We start from the raw sequence: 15,899 nt of genomic DNA, 5'->3' as shown, positions 1-15,899 counted from the left end.
AATGAATTTTTCTTAAGGAAGTGAGCCACACTAGTTTTGATGGAAGTCAAAATAGAGGGTATCAAAAGGGTAAAACATATCAAATTCTTTTATCTTTGATCATATTATTGTCTTTATAATTTTAAAGACCAACTATAAATATTTAAATAAACGTTAAATCAGCATCAGCTAACCAAATGCTGGGTCTCAAACTGACGACAAGTCTCATTATCCAGTTATTTTACTGATGGTAGAACTATTATTAATGTATGTAATGAATTGAAAAAATCTTTCTGAATCAATTGACAGCACATCTGACTACTCAAAACATCTTGACGCCTCAACAGCATGGCTTCTTACGAGGAAGATCCACCACCACGGCTATAGTTCAACTGACAGAGTTTATTATCGACAAACTTGAAGAAGGTACAACAGTAACCGCCATGCTACTAGACTTCAGCAAGGCTTTTGATTGCCTAAACCACTCTCTGCTGCTCCAAAAAGTAGGAAATATGGGAATTAGGGGAGCATCACATGACTGGCTTGCTAGCTACCTGAAAGATCGACAGCAACTAGTGGAAGTAAATTATACCAGAAAACAACACATCCCATAAAGCAAGATCAACCTTACTCCCAATCACTAGAGGTGTACCTCAGGGATCTATACTTGGACCAGTGCTCTTCATATTGCTGACAAATGACCTACCAAGCTATCTTCTTGACTGGGCCCAAGCTATGTTATATGCAGATGACACCCGCTCTTCTTATTGCAAAAAAAGACAACCGAATCTCTTGAAATAAATTCATCTATAGCCCTGAATATGACAAAGCAATACTGCACAACATAATGACCCAGTTCTTAATGAGAGCAAAACACAACAATTAATATGGAAAGGCCGAAGAAAAACCAATGACTACTATGGCTTACCTGAAATAATCCAAGATAATGAAGCTAAGTATCTCGGCATAAACAATAGATGACAATCTCTCTTGGAACTCACACAACATTGATGGTCTTTGCAGCAAGCTCAACTCTAGTATCTATGCCCTTAAAAGAATAAAAAAGTACTTGTAACAATGATACTACCAGGACAGCATACTTCTCATCTTTTTTGAATCTCATCTGAGGTACGGACTACTCGTGTGGGGCAACTCCTCAGTAACAAACAGGGAGCGGGTTCTGGTTCTACAAAAGAAAGCAATTCGAATTCTTGCGGGACTGATTCCTCAAGACTCATGCCGTCAGGCATTTGGAGAAACTAGCGATCTTGACAGCTGTCTCACTCTACATCTGCGAGACCATCTGCTTCACAATAGCTCAGAAACCTGACCAGCTAGGTGACACCACACAGCTATGACACCAGAAACGCCTATGACCTATGCCCTCCCCACACACCACCTGACCCTATTTGAAAAGAAACCTACATACATGGGGAGAAAACTTTTCAATCAATTTCCAGAGGACCTCAAGAGACGCAGAGATGAGAAGTACTTCAAGACAGCACTTAAGGCCTGGCTGCTGCAGAAAACCATATTACACCCTAGAAGAATTTTTAAATACCTGATTGTACAACTAAATTATATTGACACAATCCTGTACTCCCATGTATATGAATAAAGATTTCTGTATTCTGTAATCAACCTAAAAATAAGGTCTGAGAAAAAAAAATATAAATTAATATTCTTAACCTTTCTGATTACCATTTTAACTTACACAAAAACTAATGTAACTGACAATGATTCTTAGGAAAATACATCAGTAGCCGACAATGATTCTTAGAAAAATACCTCAATTAATTTCAAGAAAAACCAGGCTGTGGTATACAGAGCAAATTGGCTTCCGGATCCTCAAGAATCGGGGAGTAGTTAATGAGGGCTTGGGTATTTTGTAGCCGTTTGGAATAAGTAAAATTAAAACAGCTAAAATTGTAGCTTATTAGCAGTACTGCACACATTGTGACAAAGCCAGTACTGTTTAGTACTCAATTAATAAAAGTAAAATTTTATCCACAATTTAGGTCTTTATTAACTGAAAAAATATTACATATACTTCATATTATTGGATTTGTAATTAAATTGTCTAAACAAAACATTATACACTGTTTATCATTATAAAAATAAAACTTGTAAAATTATTGATTTTTTCTGTGGTTACGTTTTTGAATCATTAAGCTATATATATATATATATATATATATATATGAAACTTCAGCATTTACAAGCCATTATTATGTGAGATACACAGATCAGGATTTTAAAAAATGGATTACAAATTTATTTACCAACTATCAATCCAAAGGTCTATATAAAAAATATGTAAAATGGTTAAATCACTTTTGTTTTAGTAACAGAGAAATAATAATGACTACACAAGGTTTTACTTCTGGTTAGACTGACGAGCTGAATAATGAAAAATAAGTTTTGTATCTTTCCTAGATAAGTTTGAGTGGATGCGCACCCCTCTCATGTAATAATAACATACTTTAGTATAGAGGAGTAGCCTAACACTGTATCTTTGGTTTACATGCTCTGAAAGTATTCCACAACAATGCACATGTGAAGAATCGTGTTTAACTCACATAAAGTTGTAAAATAATCTAAGTCACTTTCTATATTTAAAAACAGTTTTAACTGATTCAGAAGAGCATGTTTAATTTTTTTCCAGATTGGAAAGATCCTCTTATTCTTCACGGACATTAAAAAGAACAAAAAAGTCATGAAACACCTTAGTTGTTTGTAATCTAGTTTTATTTAAAATATTACAATGTTAAAATATACATTTTACAACTTGTATCATATATATACATCCTTTAAAGAAAATATGCCACTAATTTACAAAATTACACAAAAAATGTTGTGCCAACAGCTAAATTATACAAAATTTTTCTTGGAGCAAACACGGGTTATAAGAAAAATAAAAGTTTATTGGTGCTAGATGCCATTCATACAAAGGTAGGAAAAATGACACATTCCTTATGTCAATCCACTTAGAAAGGATCTTGTAGTAATATCTGAAACACAATGAAAAATAAATAATTTTATGATCAGTAAAACCAACTGAATTGCAATATTACAGTACTATATCAAGTGGCATCTAAGAAGTCCTGTTGAGTAGAAGCTAATTACAGGGTAACACAATGGTTGCCACAGTGAACAGCTGGTGATTACCTGTCAAAATATTTTTAAAAACAGTATTTGGACACAACACCTATCCTGATAGACACAAACACTCAATGCTCAACTCAGCTAAGCACTGTACATTGGGATCAGTGTGCTGCAATCGTATTTTGATCTTAAATTCAATGAAACATATTACACAAACGACTAACACCTGTTTTCCAATTTACACAGTATTAAAGGATTACTAACTCAATTAAAATCTTGATATATTTTTATTGTATTAACTATCTTTCCATGTGGTTTGAACTGAAACACTTACATGATAGTTATGACAATGGTCATGGAAACCTGACATCCTGGATGTTTCACTTGTTTACTGAAGGTTAATTGACAATTTTCTTAGTTGTAGTTTCATAATCATTAATCTATTACATCATTTAACAAAATTAGGCTATTTTGCTAAAACCACTAATAACATACAAACTTGTATTTTAACCATAAAATGTATGCAATTTTCATTATTTTTAATATATTAAGCAAATTATAATTACTAGGTTTGTTTAATTGTTATAATCTGTTTAGGTTTCCTTGTTAGTCCTTTTTTTAATATTGGTACCCAAAGTGGTCTAACCTCAACCGAAGATTGACTTAGCAGTTGGTCTGCTAATTTTATGTATGAAGCCTCAATAATTTTGCATTTGAAAAAATGATTTGTAAAAGTGATTTGTGCTTGGGACTTGCATCCTGTGCAGTGACAATGCCTGGACTAGACTCCAAGCAGCTTTTGGGTATGTTTGATCCCTTTTCTTGTTCTTTATTTTTGTATGTATTAATACCTCCTCCACCGGACGAAGAGGATAGATTCCAATCCTCGAAATGTTGTGTTATACCTTTTGTAACTTATAACGATGGCATATAAGAATGCTATTAGGCCACTTATGATCTACACTTGGACACTCTGGCCTCATATTCTAGTTCGTATTGACTATGCCTCAAAGCAAGTTAACAAACTTGGCAATACTGCATAATGTTTATTGGCTAGTTGAAGAACCGTCACCGACGGGCTCCTCCTTCAATGGACTTCATGGCTGGCGATTTCTGTAGCAGCCCGCTGAGATATTAGGTTATTCAATCTGATTTTAATCTAATTTCTTAACTTCAATATAACCTTTTACTTAGCATAACTGAAGTATTTACAGTATTTATATGGTTTATTGTTCTGTTTTGGTCAATCACTAGAATCAAAACAATTTTTAAGGTACAGTGGTAAGTACAGTACAATCTTCAATGCTTTCATCAATAGCTTAAGTGAATATACAGTAATAACGTTTTTCCTGTCAATACAACCTATGCAGACACTGTAAGCAGAAAAACTTTACTGGCATACTTAGAGGTTTTTTTTAGTTTTTGTCCTCAAATCAATATTTTAGGCATTTTAACCCTTAAAGCGCCGTAAGCGCATATGCGCGCGAGGATCGACTTTGCTCTGAACGCCGTAAGCGCGTAGACGCGCAATTTACTTGTTTTTACTATTTTGCACTGTTAGTTCAGAGTTTGTCCGCTAGACTGTGAGGGTTGTATGTTACAGTAGTGTAGCGGGGCTGTGCCATATCACGTGACAATCTTTGTGTTTATCGATCGATGCTGAAACCGGTTTTTGTTGAACAGCTGGCAGTTCGGTAGTATTGCTTAACGCCGCAAGCGCATTTATGCGTACGTCACTGCCTCGCCGGGCAGCTCTTGTATTCTACTTCATATCCTGTTGAAGCAGTGCAAATAGTTGATCGGTAAACTACTGTGTAGTTTATTTGTTATATGATCATCTTTTTATGAAAGTTATATATTTATAAACTTTTGAAGTAAACAGTTTCTTGAATGGCGATAAAAGTATTTTTTCCTCGTAGAAATATTTCCACTTATATTTATAATTATGTATTTTGGCTCTTGTTCCGAAATTTTACATTTATTTTTTATTATTTATATTTAGGGTTGTTTTTACTGCAATAAGTGTTACAATTTTTTATTTACCTCTATAAACATCTGAAAACCATTTTGTAATTATAAAAATAACACCCATTAGATGGCTAAGAATTTGGAAAATATTTGGTTTTCAAATTTTTGGCATGAAAATTAAATTTTTTATAATAACTTTGTATTAAATATGTAATATACTTATTTTCTAGTTCTATTCTAGTACATATAATGACGCAATGTCATCATTTAGATACATAATAAAAAAAAGGAAACAGTAAGCATTGGGTAAAATTTATAAAGGAGCTGGAACGCTACATAGTAAATCATGTGTATTTAGGGCAATAAATATGATAAAAGATATTTTTTTGCAGTTTCTGTTTTATTTTGTTACCTAAAAAAAGAAATTAAAATTAGCGTTGAGAAAATCTAATTTTAATTTTTTTACAATAAATGAGCGCTAATCCAGAGTTTTAGCTGAAACTTTTTTGGCGCTTTAAGGGTTAAAGATTATACATTAGCTGGGAGATGCTGGAAGCTAGTGATGTCATCGCATTTAAATCCCAAATTTTTAATAGAATCTCAGATTCCAGATGCGGTTGATAATATTTAATAGTCATATTTGTCAGGTTAAAATTATAGCTTGATTGGCATTATACAAATTAAAAAATAATCATAGGTTGTAAGTATTTTGCTTGCAATTTGTAATTTCAATATTTATATTGACTTGAGTCATTTATTGCTGCGTTTATTCCCATACAACAGCTGGCAGTAGTATGAAAATTAGTGACTACTAAATGTGTTTTTGTAGTACTCTGTGTATAACAAAATTAACAAATAATTGTTTTTAAATAATATTTTGTTTTCAGTTCTGCTGTGGCCTGTGTCCATTTACGGACCACAGATAATCAGCAGTACTTAATTATCAATAAAGTGTGTTTTTGTTGTACTTTTTATATAACAAAATATTGAAACCCATTTTTAGTGAAATATAACATAGAGGTTATAGAAGAATTCACTGTATATGACCAATTTTAACCCTTAGCACGCCGTAGACGGAATAATCCGCGATGTTTTTTTGGTCTTATAACGCCAAAGATGAAATAATCCGCCGATCGATAAAAATATATTTTATAACTGTTTTTGAAATTTATAAGTTCAATACATAAGCCACAATACAAAGTAATGTATTGGCTTGACCAAATAATCCAGTTGCAGCTGTCAGCTGGCTGCAGTAGGTAAACAGTAATTTGTTTTGTTGCTGGCAGCTGTTCTCCCACTCCCGTCTGTACGCCGATGACGATACTATCCGCCATTACCGACTGTCAGTGGAGCACGCTTTGTGCGTTTGGGAAGTGTTCTTGCGTTGTCATTCCTTATACAAACAGTTGTAACAAGTTATTGTTACCATGTTTTAGGTGTTATAATAAAGTTTTTATTGTTTCTTTTCTGTTGTGTAATTATGGCTGCAAGTCATGTCCCGAGACCCCATGGATTCATCCCGATTTTGTTTTGAAGTTTACCGTACAACTGCTTAAATCTATTATTATCAAAACTTATAAAACTAACCAATATCAGCATATTACACTTTATTTGTTTTCTTATCCGTGTATATAGTTTTCATATTTCATCACATGCATTTGATTACTCTGTAACCTAAATTTGATTTTGATTGAAATATTCCACTATTATGAAAAAAATGTGTATATTTTAATTCAAGTATTACATTATTGTAAAATTTACTTTTTTTTGTGACTATAAGTCATTAGGAATGAATAAAAAAATTAGCTTTAAGGAATTTTCATTTTTTATTTTTTCACCTTAAATGAGCGTAATCTAAAAAATTACTAAATTTATATCGGCGTTCAAAGGGTTAACAATTATTGTACAGCATCTCCTCAACTTCCAAATCATGTAAGTTTTCATGTTGCATCATAACACAATGCAAACAAACTGTCAGACAATAAAAACAAATTACAAGTGAAACCAATAAGAAACATAAATACGTTAGCCATCCTCAAAATGTAATGTTATTTGGTAAGTTGTACCAAATAATGACAGAAATTTGGCAAAACAAATGAGTTTGCCTGATCAGTATTGTGGTTACACTAGAACCAAGCAAATGCAAGTAATTGCTCCTAATATTCAGTTAAAATGGAATTTTCAGGCAAAAAGGACATTTAGTTTGACAAGCGTTTTAAAGTTTTTAGTGTTAGATGCGAAAAAAGTTAGGCAAGAGAGAGGGTGGCTGAAATTTTGTTGACCGAGAAGAGGACAGGGAGTATCGTCGATTTTTACAGAGACCTACTACAGCAATCAGATCAATTTTATGAATATTTTAGGATGATGCCAGACATATTTTATTACATCTTAGAAAGAATAACTCCAAAGATAGATCCAATATATATCTCCTTTCTCTCACTGCACCAACAAGTAGTCAATCTCCATTTGCAACTCGAAACAAATTTCAAGCAAGTATGAAAAATAAATTTTGAACAACAAACATGTAGATGATGCACTCTCACAACTTTAAAACCAACTAAACAGAGGCTAGCTTGCCAGTAAAAACACATGTATTTGTCTCATGATCAGGAGTAGAAAGGGTTGTGCCAGCGTGCATTTGAAAGTGGCGGAAACTGTAACCAGCACCAGCAAGTCGCCATTTGTTTTTAACACTTTCCATCAAATTTTGTTTCTACAGGCAAGCTTGCATAAGTGTGCACCTTCAGTTTTCTTTTCTTGTCCAAGCATGCTTCTAGTGTATACACGCTTTAAGTCCAAACCTCATAACTAGCATGTGTCTTGATGATCAATCTATGCTGGCTCACATAACCAACATGTTTGTCTTCCTCAATAGTTAAAAACTCTTTTTACTACCAACAGATCAGATTATAATCAATTGTATTATCTTCTTCCTTAAAAAAAATGTTGAATATGAATTAAAACATTAAACTAAAGAGGACTACTAGGGTTTCTCTAATCAATTGACATATGTATTTTAAAAATGAAACAAATAAAAATAAACATGTTTTATAAAACTCAGATTATTTGTGAAACATATACAAATTTATTTTATATTTAAATTTAAAACATTTCGTAAATAAAACAGATTTTAACCAAACGAATAAATCAGATAAAATTTTTTTCATCCAAGAAACTATCGAGCCAGTTGATCAGAAAGAGGGATGGTTACAAATTGGGTTGGTTGATTGAGTTTGCTCTGGGAACAATTTGGTCACTCTAAACGTATCACTAGTATTATTATGCAATAGTATAGTAAGACATACAAACTTGTATCTCTAGCCTTGGATGTTAATGGCTTGTTAAATTGTATTGTTATGTATATAATTAATGACTGACATATTTAATAATTTTTATATTTAATTTAATAAACTTAATTTTAATCCACAGAGTTTTTCCTGAGAATTTGTTAATTTTAATCCACAGAGTTTTTCCTGAGAATTTGAAACTTGCAATAATAACACCAATTTTTTAAAAAGGGTAATATTAACCAACCGGAATGCTATTGCCCTATTGCTTTGGTTAATATCTTAAGTAAGATTACCGAGTCCTGTATATTCATTCAACTTTGATATTACTTTATTGAAAATCACTTATCGTATCTTCACCAGAATGGCTTTAGATCCAATCATTCTACTACAATGGTAGTGAAATGCATTATGGGCTATAATATAAATTGATTAGAATGTAAATTAATAGTTTGTCTGCCTAACTGTTTCTGTAAAGCATCTGATTGTATTTCACATGCGATTTTATGTGAAAAGCTTCAATTCTACGGTGTAAAACGTAATGAGCTTAAGGAAACAGTGTACTATTGTGCAGTGTGCCCTGATGAACCAGGTCTGTGTGAACTCAGTTGCTTTGATAAGTATCACGAGGACAAATAGGTAGTTTTTAGTCTTTGGCGGTGGGTGGGGATGTATTTAGTTTTTTTCTAATTTTTACTCAGGGAGGGAGGAGTGTTAACTGTTTTTGATGTTGTATATTTTTCAAACTAATATATAATATATACGTGTAATTGATGTACTATCTACGTGTCATTCATGTACTATATACATGTAATTCGCGAGTATTTGTGTCAAAACCTAGTGCGCTGCGAGCACATACATCACGGGGGGACCGGCACCCGGTGCGGATGACGAGCAGACTCGGCAAGGACATGATGTCACCTGTTCCGGCCAACGAAGCTTCCGGGATACCTTGGGACAACCCTTTCGGCTATCCTGACTCCGTTTTGGGTAAATAAAAAACGAAAAAATTCCCGCATTTTCTGTCGCCGGTAATTTTGTCATCCGCAGTGAATGTGTTAAAATGTATTTTAATAACTCTAAAGATTGGTTAGTTTATAATGAATTACTCATCAATGAATAAAAAATTAAGTTATGTTTCGTTTAATAATAACGCTGTAAATGGCTTTGGGGTAAGAAATGTATATTGATAATAAACTTAGCTGGGAATTTCACATAGCACATGTTATTAAAAGGCTGTCTTGAGTCATTTACTTAATCAGTCCTGAAGTCTTGGTATGTGTTTATTATGGCCTATTCCATTCTGTGATTATGTACGGGATTAAGATTGTGGGGGAATGTAATCCTTAGCCATAGTGTTTTTATGGCAGGAAAAGACACTGAGATTAACTGATAACTTGGCTCCAAGAGAATCCTATAAACCTAGTTTTAAGAAACATAAACATTTTAACTCTACATTCAATGTATACTCTTAGCAATTTAGTTAATGAAAGATGTAATATTCCAGAATTCCAATATTCATAGCCAAAACACCAGATCTGAAGTAAATCTAGTCTTGCCTCATGCGAGATTTAAACCTAATTATTTAAGCGTTTCTAAATGGTTAAAAGATCAAACATTTTACTCTGTGGAAGAATTTATGAACAATGAATTTGAAATTTAATTGATTTTGTACCTAACTCAACTATCTGAGGTACTAATCGTCATTATTTACTCATGTGTGTTGACTTGTGTCTATTACAATATATCTTTCTTTAACAACATTAATATTGTTGCCCGAGATATATTGTGCAATTCTAGTTTTGTGAACAAATGCCTTGCCCGAGTATACTCATTTTTATATTATCTGCTGTTTTATTTTGTGTTACTTGGTGTTCTATTATGTTAGAAATGATGACTTGAAGATAGCTGTCCTGTTGGTGATGCAAGTGGATATTACTCAAACTACTTGGACGCCAAACGCTTATATACGCCAAACGCTTGTAACGTATGTAACGGTAATGGTTACATTGATATTTTACAAGGTGTTTTCTGATGTTTACTCATAGGTAGTTGTGTGATAGTGGTAATATGTTGTAATTATTTGTGACAAATTGACATCATGTGAGAAGTTGTTAATTGTTTACTCTATTTATTTAACTTTAAATAACACCTAAAAATGGTAAAAAATACTTGATGTTGGGGCCTTGGTATGTAACTAAGCCTGGTGCTCGGGTGTCGCCGCGAATCCAGGAACACAGAATTTAAAGGGTTAACGATATTCCAATTGAAAGCAAACTTTATTCCATATTTGTAATTAAACATTCACAAACATAGAATAGTTACATATCTCATCTAATTTATGAAATCTAATCCAGACCTATAACGATTTAGTCAATATGATAATTACTACATATAATACATTTCAGTCTTTATGGTTGTTGAAAAAACAACTCATCAATAGAATATAAAGATGCCACATCTGGCAATCTTCTTCATAGAAACATCAACGTCAAAAAAGGAAGTTAATCAGTTCTTAAATTTAGAATGTGATTCTGCAACATGTACACTATATATTATAGACATCCATGAGGAACAATCATTAAAAATATTGTGGCAACTGCACAAATTTGGTATACTTGTAATACAGATAGACAGACAAAATTCCAATCAAGTTATAAAACAGACTTTTAAATGAGACATTATCAATATGTTGTTCGTAAGATCCACAAAATTCATCCAAACAGTTTTCACTCAGCCAGAAGTAGTATTCAATAATTTTAAAGACAATTTATCTTTTCTAATTAGGTTAATATGCCATATTTATTCTTTATAAACTCCAATTTAATAGTAAAATGATTTATCTTGATTTTGCTAATGCAATATTTATTTCAAATAGAATAACCAAGTACTAAATTTTATACTGTATTAGTTGATATATTTATACGTGACTTTGTCTATTACACAGAATTGTTTACTTATCTTTCTCCCCTGTCCACAAGCTGTTGATTTCCTTTGTGATGTATGTGGAAATCAGTGTAAATACACAACAGATGTTTAGTTTTATTTATTTGTTTTGAGATTACATTATGCCACTATCGTATCAAAGATTCGTCTGAAAATGACTTAATTAATTTTCACTGTAGTTATGAAGAAATATTAGAATTTAACAGTGAAAACACCTCAAAATATTACCAATGATGCCTCAACATCCAATAATCAGTGGGAATAATATAAATGGAAGTAATATACCCTACAAAACACATGTGAATTGTTTATGTTAAACTTTCATGTTTTAAACAGTTACTTACCTGAAACTTATCTGGAGACAGGTGCTAAGGGGTCAATTGGCAGCTCGGGAGCAAGCCTGAGCTCTTCGTAGGCAGGGTTGGTACGGAGCAGAGCGATGGTGACACCAGAACTGTAGGAGGCAGGGATGGTGATGTATTGTGTAAACTGACTCCTACTGTTATTGGTGCCCTCTCTAACCATGTTCACCACTTGGCCTACAGAATAATTGGTATAAAATTGTTTCAAAATACTATTTTTAATTCTGAAAATTAAATTTAAGGAAATATAAAAATTTGCACATAAAAAGCTAAGAAAAAGTAAAGAACAAGTTTGGCAAAAGAATTTCCAAAACTTAAAAAACAGGATCTACTTTTTTTCTTGTTTTTAAACTTTAATGCAAGCAAGAGTAATGCAAAATATCTCAATATAGATAGAGTAAAACTTCCATTAACGGAAACCTTTTTAACCTAAACATAAGGTAACCGAAACAGCTGACGAAATTTCAATTTTATCCATAAAGAGTTAATTTTTATCGTGAAACAGAAACAATTCTATGTTATTTTGTCAACATTACTTTCATACAACGCAAGAACGCAATTAAATATACAACACTTTTTTTATTACTGTAGTTATTTAATTCATTAACTGATAAGTGTTTGTACTACAGTATATTAAAACCGCTTTGTCACTGACCAGCATGAACCGCCCCAGCCATGTCATTTGTTTAATTCACAGTATTGATGACTCACTGTTATGACACATTTAGTGTGCATGTGACCAGCTGGGCAGGGTGAGTCACCGGACATACCCTACCCTCCGGTACTCCATCCACTTGATCTTTGTCTTAGAGTCTCTTTAATAAATCACTAAAAATGCTAATTAAATGCGTAAGAGAAATTCATTAGACCTGTAATTTAAACAGAGATCAGCACCTGCAATTTTTGTTGGTGCCAATACCCAAACAAAAGAGAAGTTTTGAACAAAAATAACTCCTCAATAAAATAATAACAGTTCAATAATCTTATATTAGTAAAACTATAAATGAAACAACTCACCCAACACATTGAACCGCCTCCACTGTGGCAGTGAGGGATGAATGAGGGGATGGAGGGGAATGTCTGGGGTCCACCGTGACATCACATCATCTCGTCTCACTTTAAGCTCTGATGGACTAGCTAGCTGAGGCCACAGCCTCGCCTCTGTCTGCACTTCCAGAGGGTTGGTCAGGTGTACACCCCTTCCACTCACACCGTGTACCATCTGATGGTGCCACATGTCAGGTATTGGCACCCCAGAACACACACCGCGCTGTAGATTCAGAGTTACTATTGGCACTGCTCCTGTAACCATTCCGTCCATTTACATTACAGCTTTTAATCAATGAGAGACTCATCATTTTTATTCTATCGTTTTTACTTGAAAACCATCATCAGAAATCTTTAAGTTGTAAAAAATCAAGCACATGAAGAAGACGCAATGAAAACTGAAATTGAACTGCGCACTGAACTTCCAGTTCTACTAACAATGTTGATCACATTTGAGATAATTGAGTGGGTGGACAATCGAATATCTATTCATGCTATCTTCTCGGAATTCGTAACTTTACATGTCCTATCTTCTCGAAATTTGGAACTTCAAACGAAAGTGTTTTCAGTCATTTCTGTGAAGATTGGATCAATATCGTGTTTGTATGCACATAGTTTAATGATGCTATAACCATAGTATGACATGATTAATTTAGCATTGTTTACAATTATGCAGTAGACCATACACAAAACAATAGCAATGGCATAGTTAGCATTAGTACCTTTGCGAGACCACCATTGCCTAGGATCTTAATTACATCTATCCCGTAAGATACTCACCTTTCCTAATCCAATGAGATAGCCAGCTGACGAGTGATATACTCCTCTGTGGATACATATGAAAGAACCTTGCATACACGAGGTCCTGCGAGGCACCTTGAAGACCTCTAATCATATCCACGTGTGTTGTCCCAGCATTACAGCGAGACATCAAGTACTCTACAAGTGGAGCTGATTCAGCACGCAGCCTTGTAGCGACATGGAGTTTCACAGCACTTGTCGTGAATGGCACATCTAACGCAAGCTACATGGCAGAAAATTCTATTAGATGACAAGTCAGTTTTAATACCCAAATTCCACATTAAACTGTAGATCTTATGGCCATTGAATATCCTTTCTATTTATTTTGAATTAAATTGATAATTACAAAATACTAATAATCTTCCTGTTGTTTCCAATTTGACTTCTACACTTCTGTAATAACAGGTGTATTGAATTTACCCATTGAAAAAAAGCTGACATATCATATTTAGAAATTTTAACTGACCCCTTTATTACACTTGCCTTAAGGTGAACACAAATTAGAAAACATTCATTGCTGCAAATACTGTACATTTGATCCGTACCAAAACATTAATATTTTTAATTCTATAAACTAAATGTACACCAATATGTGACACCACCTTAAAAAAGTTCAAAGAAACAAGAAAAACAAGTAAATAGACAATGGTACAAACATTTGAAGTTATTACAAAGTATGTTGATGTAACCAAATAAAATAATTTTCATTGTGTTACGAACACTACGCCCAGTTTAAATTGAATGCCATGTATTTACACAATAATGTGTAGGAATGGACCTAGTGGCACTAATGAGGAATGGATGATATATTTTAAACATTTTCTACGTTGTATTCATGATGGAAATAGCAAGGTTTTAGACTTGAAACATGTTTTATACTTCTACAAAACGTTTAAACTAAATAAGAATAAAAGAATATATTTATAATTATAAAAAAGAAAACATTGAAAAATCTAAATTAGTAGAGCTTGCTATGAAGGAAAATCTTCACATACATTTTGAATCATCATATTTTTAATCTCCTTGGACCAAAAAAAACCAAACTGAAAAAGTGCATGTATGACGGATCACAAAAGATGGATGTATTTTTCAACCATACATCAATTTCAATGACATTTTCCTACCTTTGGTCTAAGAAGAAATCCACTCTAAAATTATGAATTGTAAACTATATTTTCCCAGGTTTTTATACTTTAATTAGTTTTTATCTTTGCCATTAGTTTTAAATTTTATTGTAACTGCTTTATCATATTATTGAAATTTAGACATGACCATGTTTATCAGATCATTATAGTTACCAAAGTATTTATAACAGCTGTTGCTCCACAAGCTGAGACCCCTATCTGACTGACTTCCTTCTCTCTGGCCTCCTGTTCCTTCCACACCATAGTCCCTGCATCCCCTTCATTCTGTGGAGAACAGATACCATCAAAAACTGTTTGGACTGTAAAAACGCAATACTCTACTCTGTAATTGAAATATCATGTTACTATCTAGAATACAATTCAATCTTTCCTAGAACAATTAACATTAATTAGATTAGAGGAGTCTTCTTGTAAATTCTTGAGTCACAATTTTGAAAGCCAGGGTCAAATCCTATCTGCAGAACTTGGAATTGTTAAGTGGGAACTAAGTATAGAGAAAAAAAAGTGCGGGACATTTTTTTTTTATCTGAGTACCACTTTACAGTTAGAAGACAAAATATTGTACCAGCTGAAGAAGAATTTATCAAGGACATTACTGTTAGGAACAATGGACTCCGCTGAGATCAGTTAATTTGATAAATAAACTGAACAAAAAACACACACTCGAACAAGCAATCTTTTTGGTTAATATGTTGCCCTTTCTCTCCATAAAAGTACTTTTAACCAAACATATTTATTACAAACCAACATTTGTTTTAATGTAACATTATTTTAACAAAACATGTAATACTTTATTGTGTAAAAACATTATCATAATATGAATAAATGATTAAAACAATTTCTTTATATATTAATTAAATGTAATAATATATTGAAGACTCTTGGAGCAACCAGAAAATTATTTAAATATTACTAAATGTTAATAGAAACACAATTTTTCCAAATTGTTTATTTTTTGGACAAGGTCTTTCGAAACCAAAGGTTTTCAGGCAACTCCACAGAAGATGAAACCTTTGGTTTCGAAAGGCCTCGTCAAAAAAAAAAACAATTTGGAAAAGTAGTGTTTTCATTAACATTTAGTAATAATATATCTTAGGTGCACCAGGTGAAAAATTATTTTGTAATAAACGTAACTTCCAAAATAACCAAAAGTTTCCCAATATTGTATCTAGTCATAAGATATCCCATGTTTTTAGACATGGTTCAAAAATTCAATCAGTGTGTAAATAGCTGCATTTCTTACCATAGATACAAAATAC

General features: G+C 32.8%; 1 protein-coding gene across 1 annotated transcript; it reads right to left on the bottom strand.

The window, feature by feature from the left end:
* Positions 1-2,709: 2,709 nt before the first annotated feature.
* LOC124354872 lies at positions 2,710-14,940 on the bottom strand. Its single transcript, XM_046805630.1, has 5 exons — positions 14,794-14,940; positions 13,475-13,718; positions 12,665-12,949; positions 11,630-11,824; positions 2,710-2,990 (listed from the first exon to the last, which is right to left on the bottom strand). Exons 1-4 carry the CDS (start codon positions 14,881-14,883, stop codon positions 11,637-11,639), a joined length of 807 nt encoding a protein of 268 aa, XP_046661586.1. The 5' UTR covers positions 14,884-14,940; the 3' UTR covers positions 2,710-2,990; positions 11,630-11,636.
* Between the last annotated feature and the right edge of the window lie 959 nt (positions 14,941-15,899).

This window comes from Homalodisca vitripennis, chromosome 2 (assembly GCF_021130785.1).
Source record: "Homalodisca vitripennis isolate AUS2020 chromosome 2, UT_GWSS_2.1, whole genome shotgun sequence".
Taxonomy (NCBI): domain Eukaryota; kingdom Metazoa; phylum Arthropoda; class Insecta; order Hemiptera; family Cicadellidae; genus Homalodisca; species Homalodisca vitripennis.
Note: the sequence above shows the minus strand (reverse complement) of the source record. Positions and strands in the feature narration are given on the sequence as shown.

What these genes read in the sequence shown, in the direction of transcription:
- LOC124354872 (XM_046805630.1), bottom strand. Translation starts at nt 14,883, where the DNA reads ATGGTGTGGAAGGAACAGGAGGCCAGAGAGAAGGAAGTCAGTCAGATA. An exon ending in ATCTCATTGGATTAGGAAAG is followed by an intron (nt 12,950 to 13,474) that starts GTGAGTATCTTA and finishes GAATGGTTACAG; the next exon opens with GAGCAGTGCCAATAGTAACT. An exon ending in GAGGCGGTTCAATGTGTTGG is followed by an intron (nt 11,825 to 12,664) that starts GTGAGTTGTTTC and finishes ATTATTCTGTAG; the next exon opens with GCCAAGTGGTGAACATGGTT.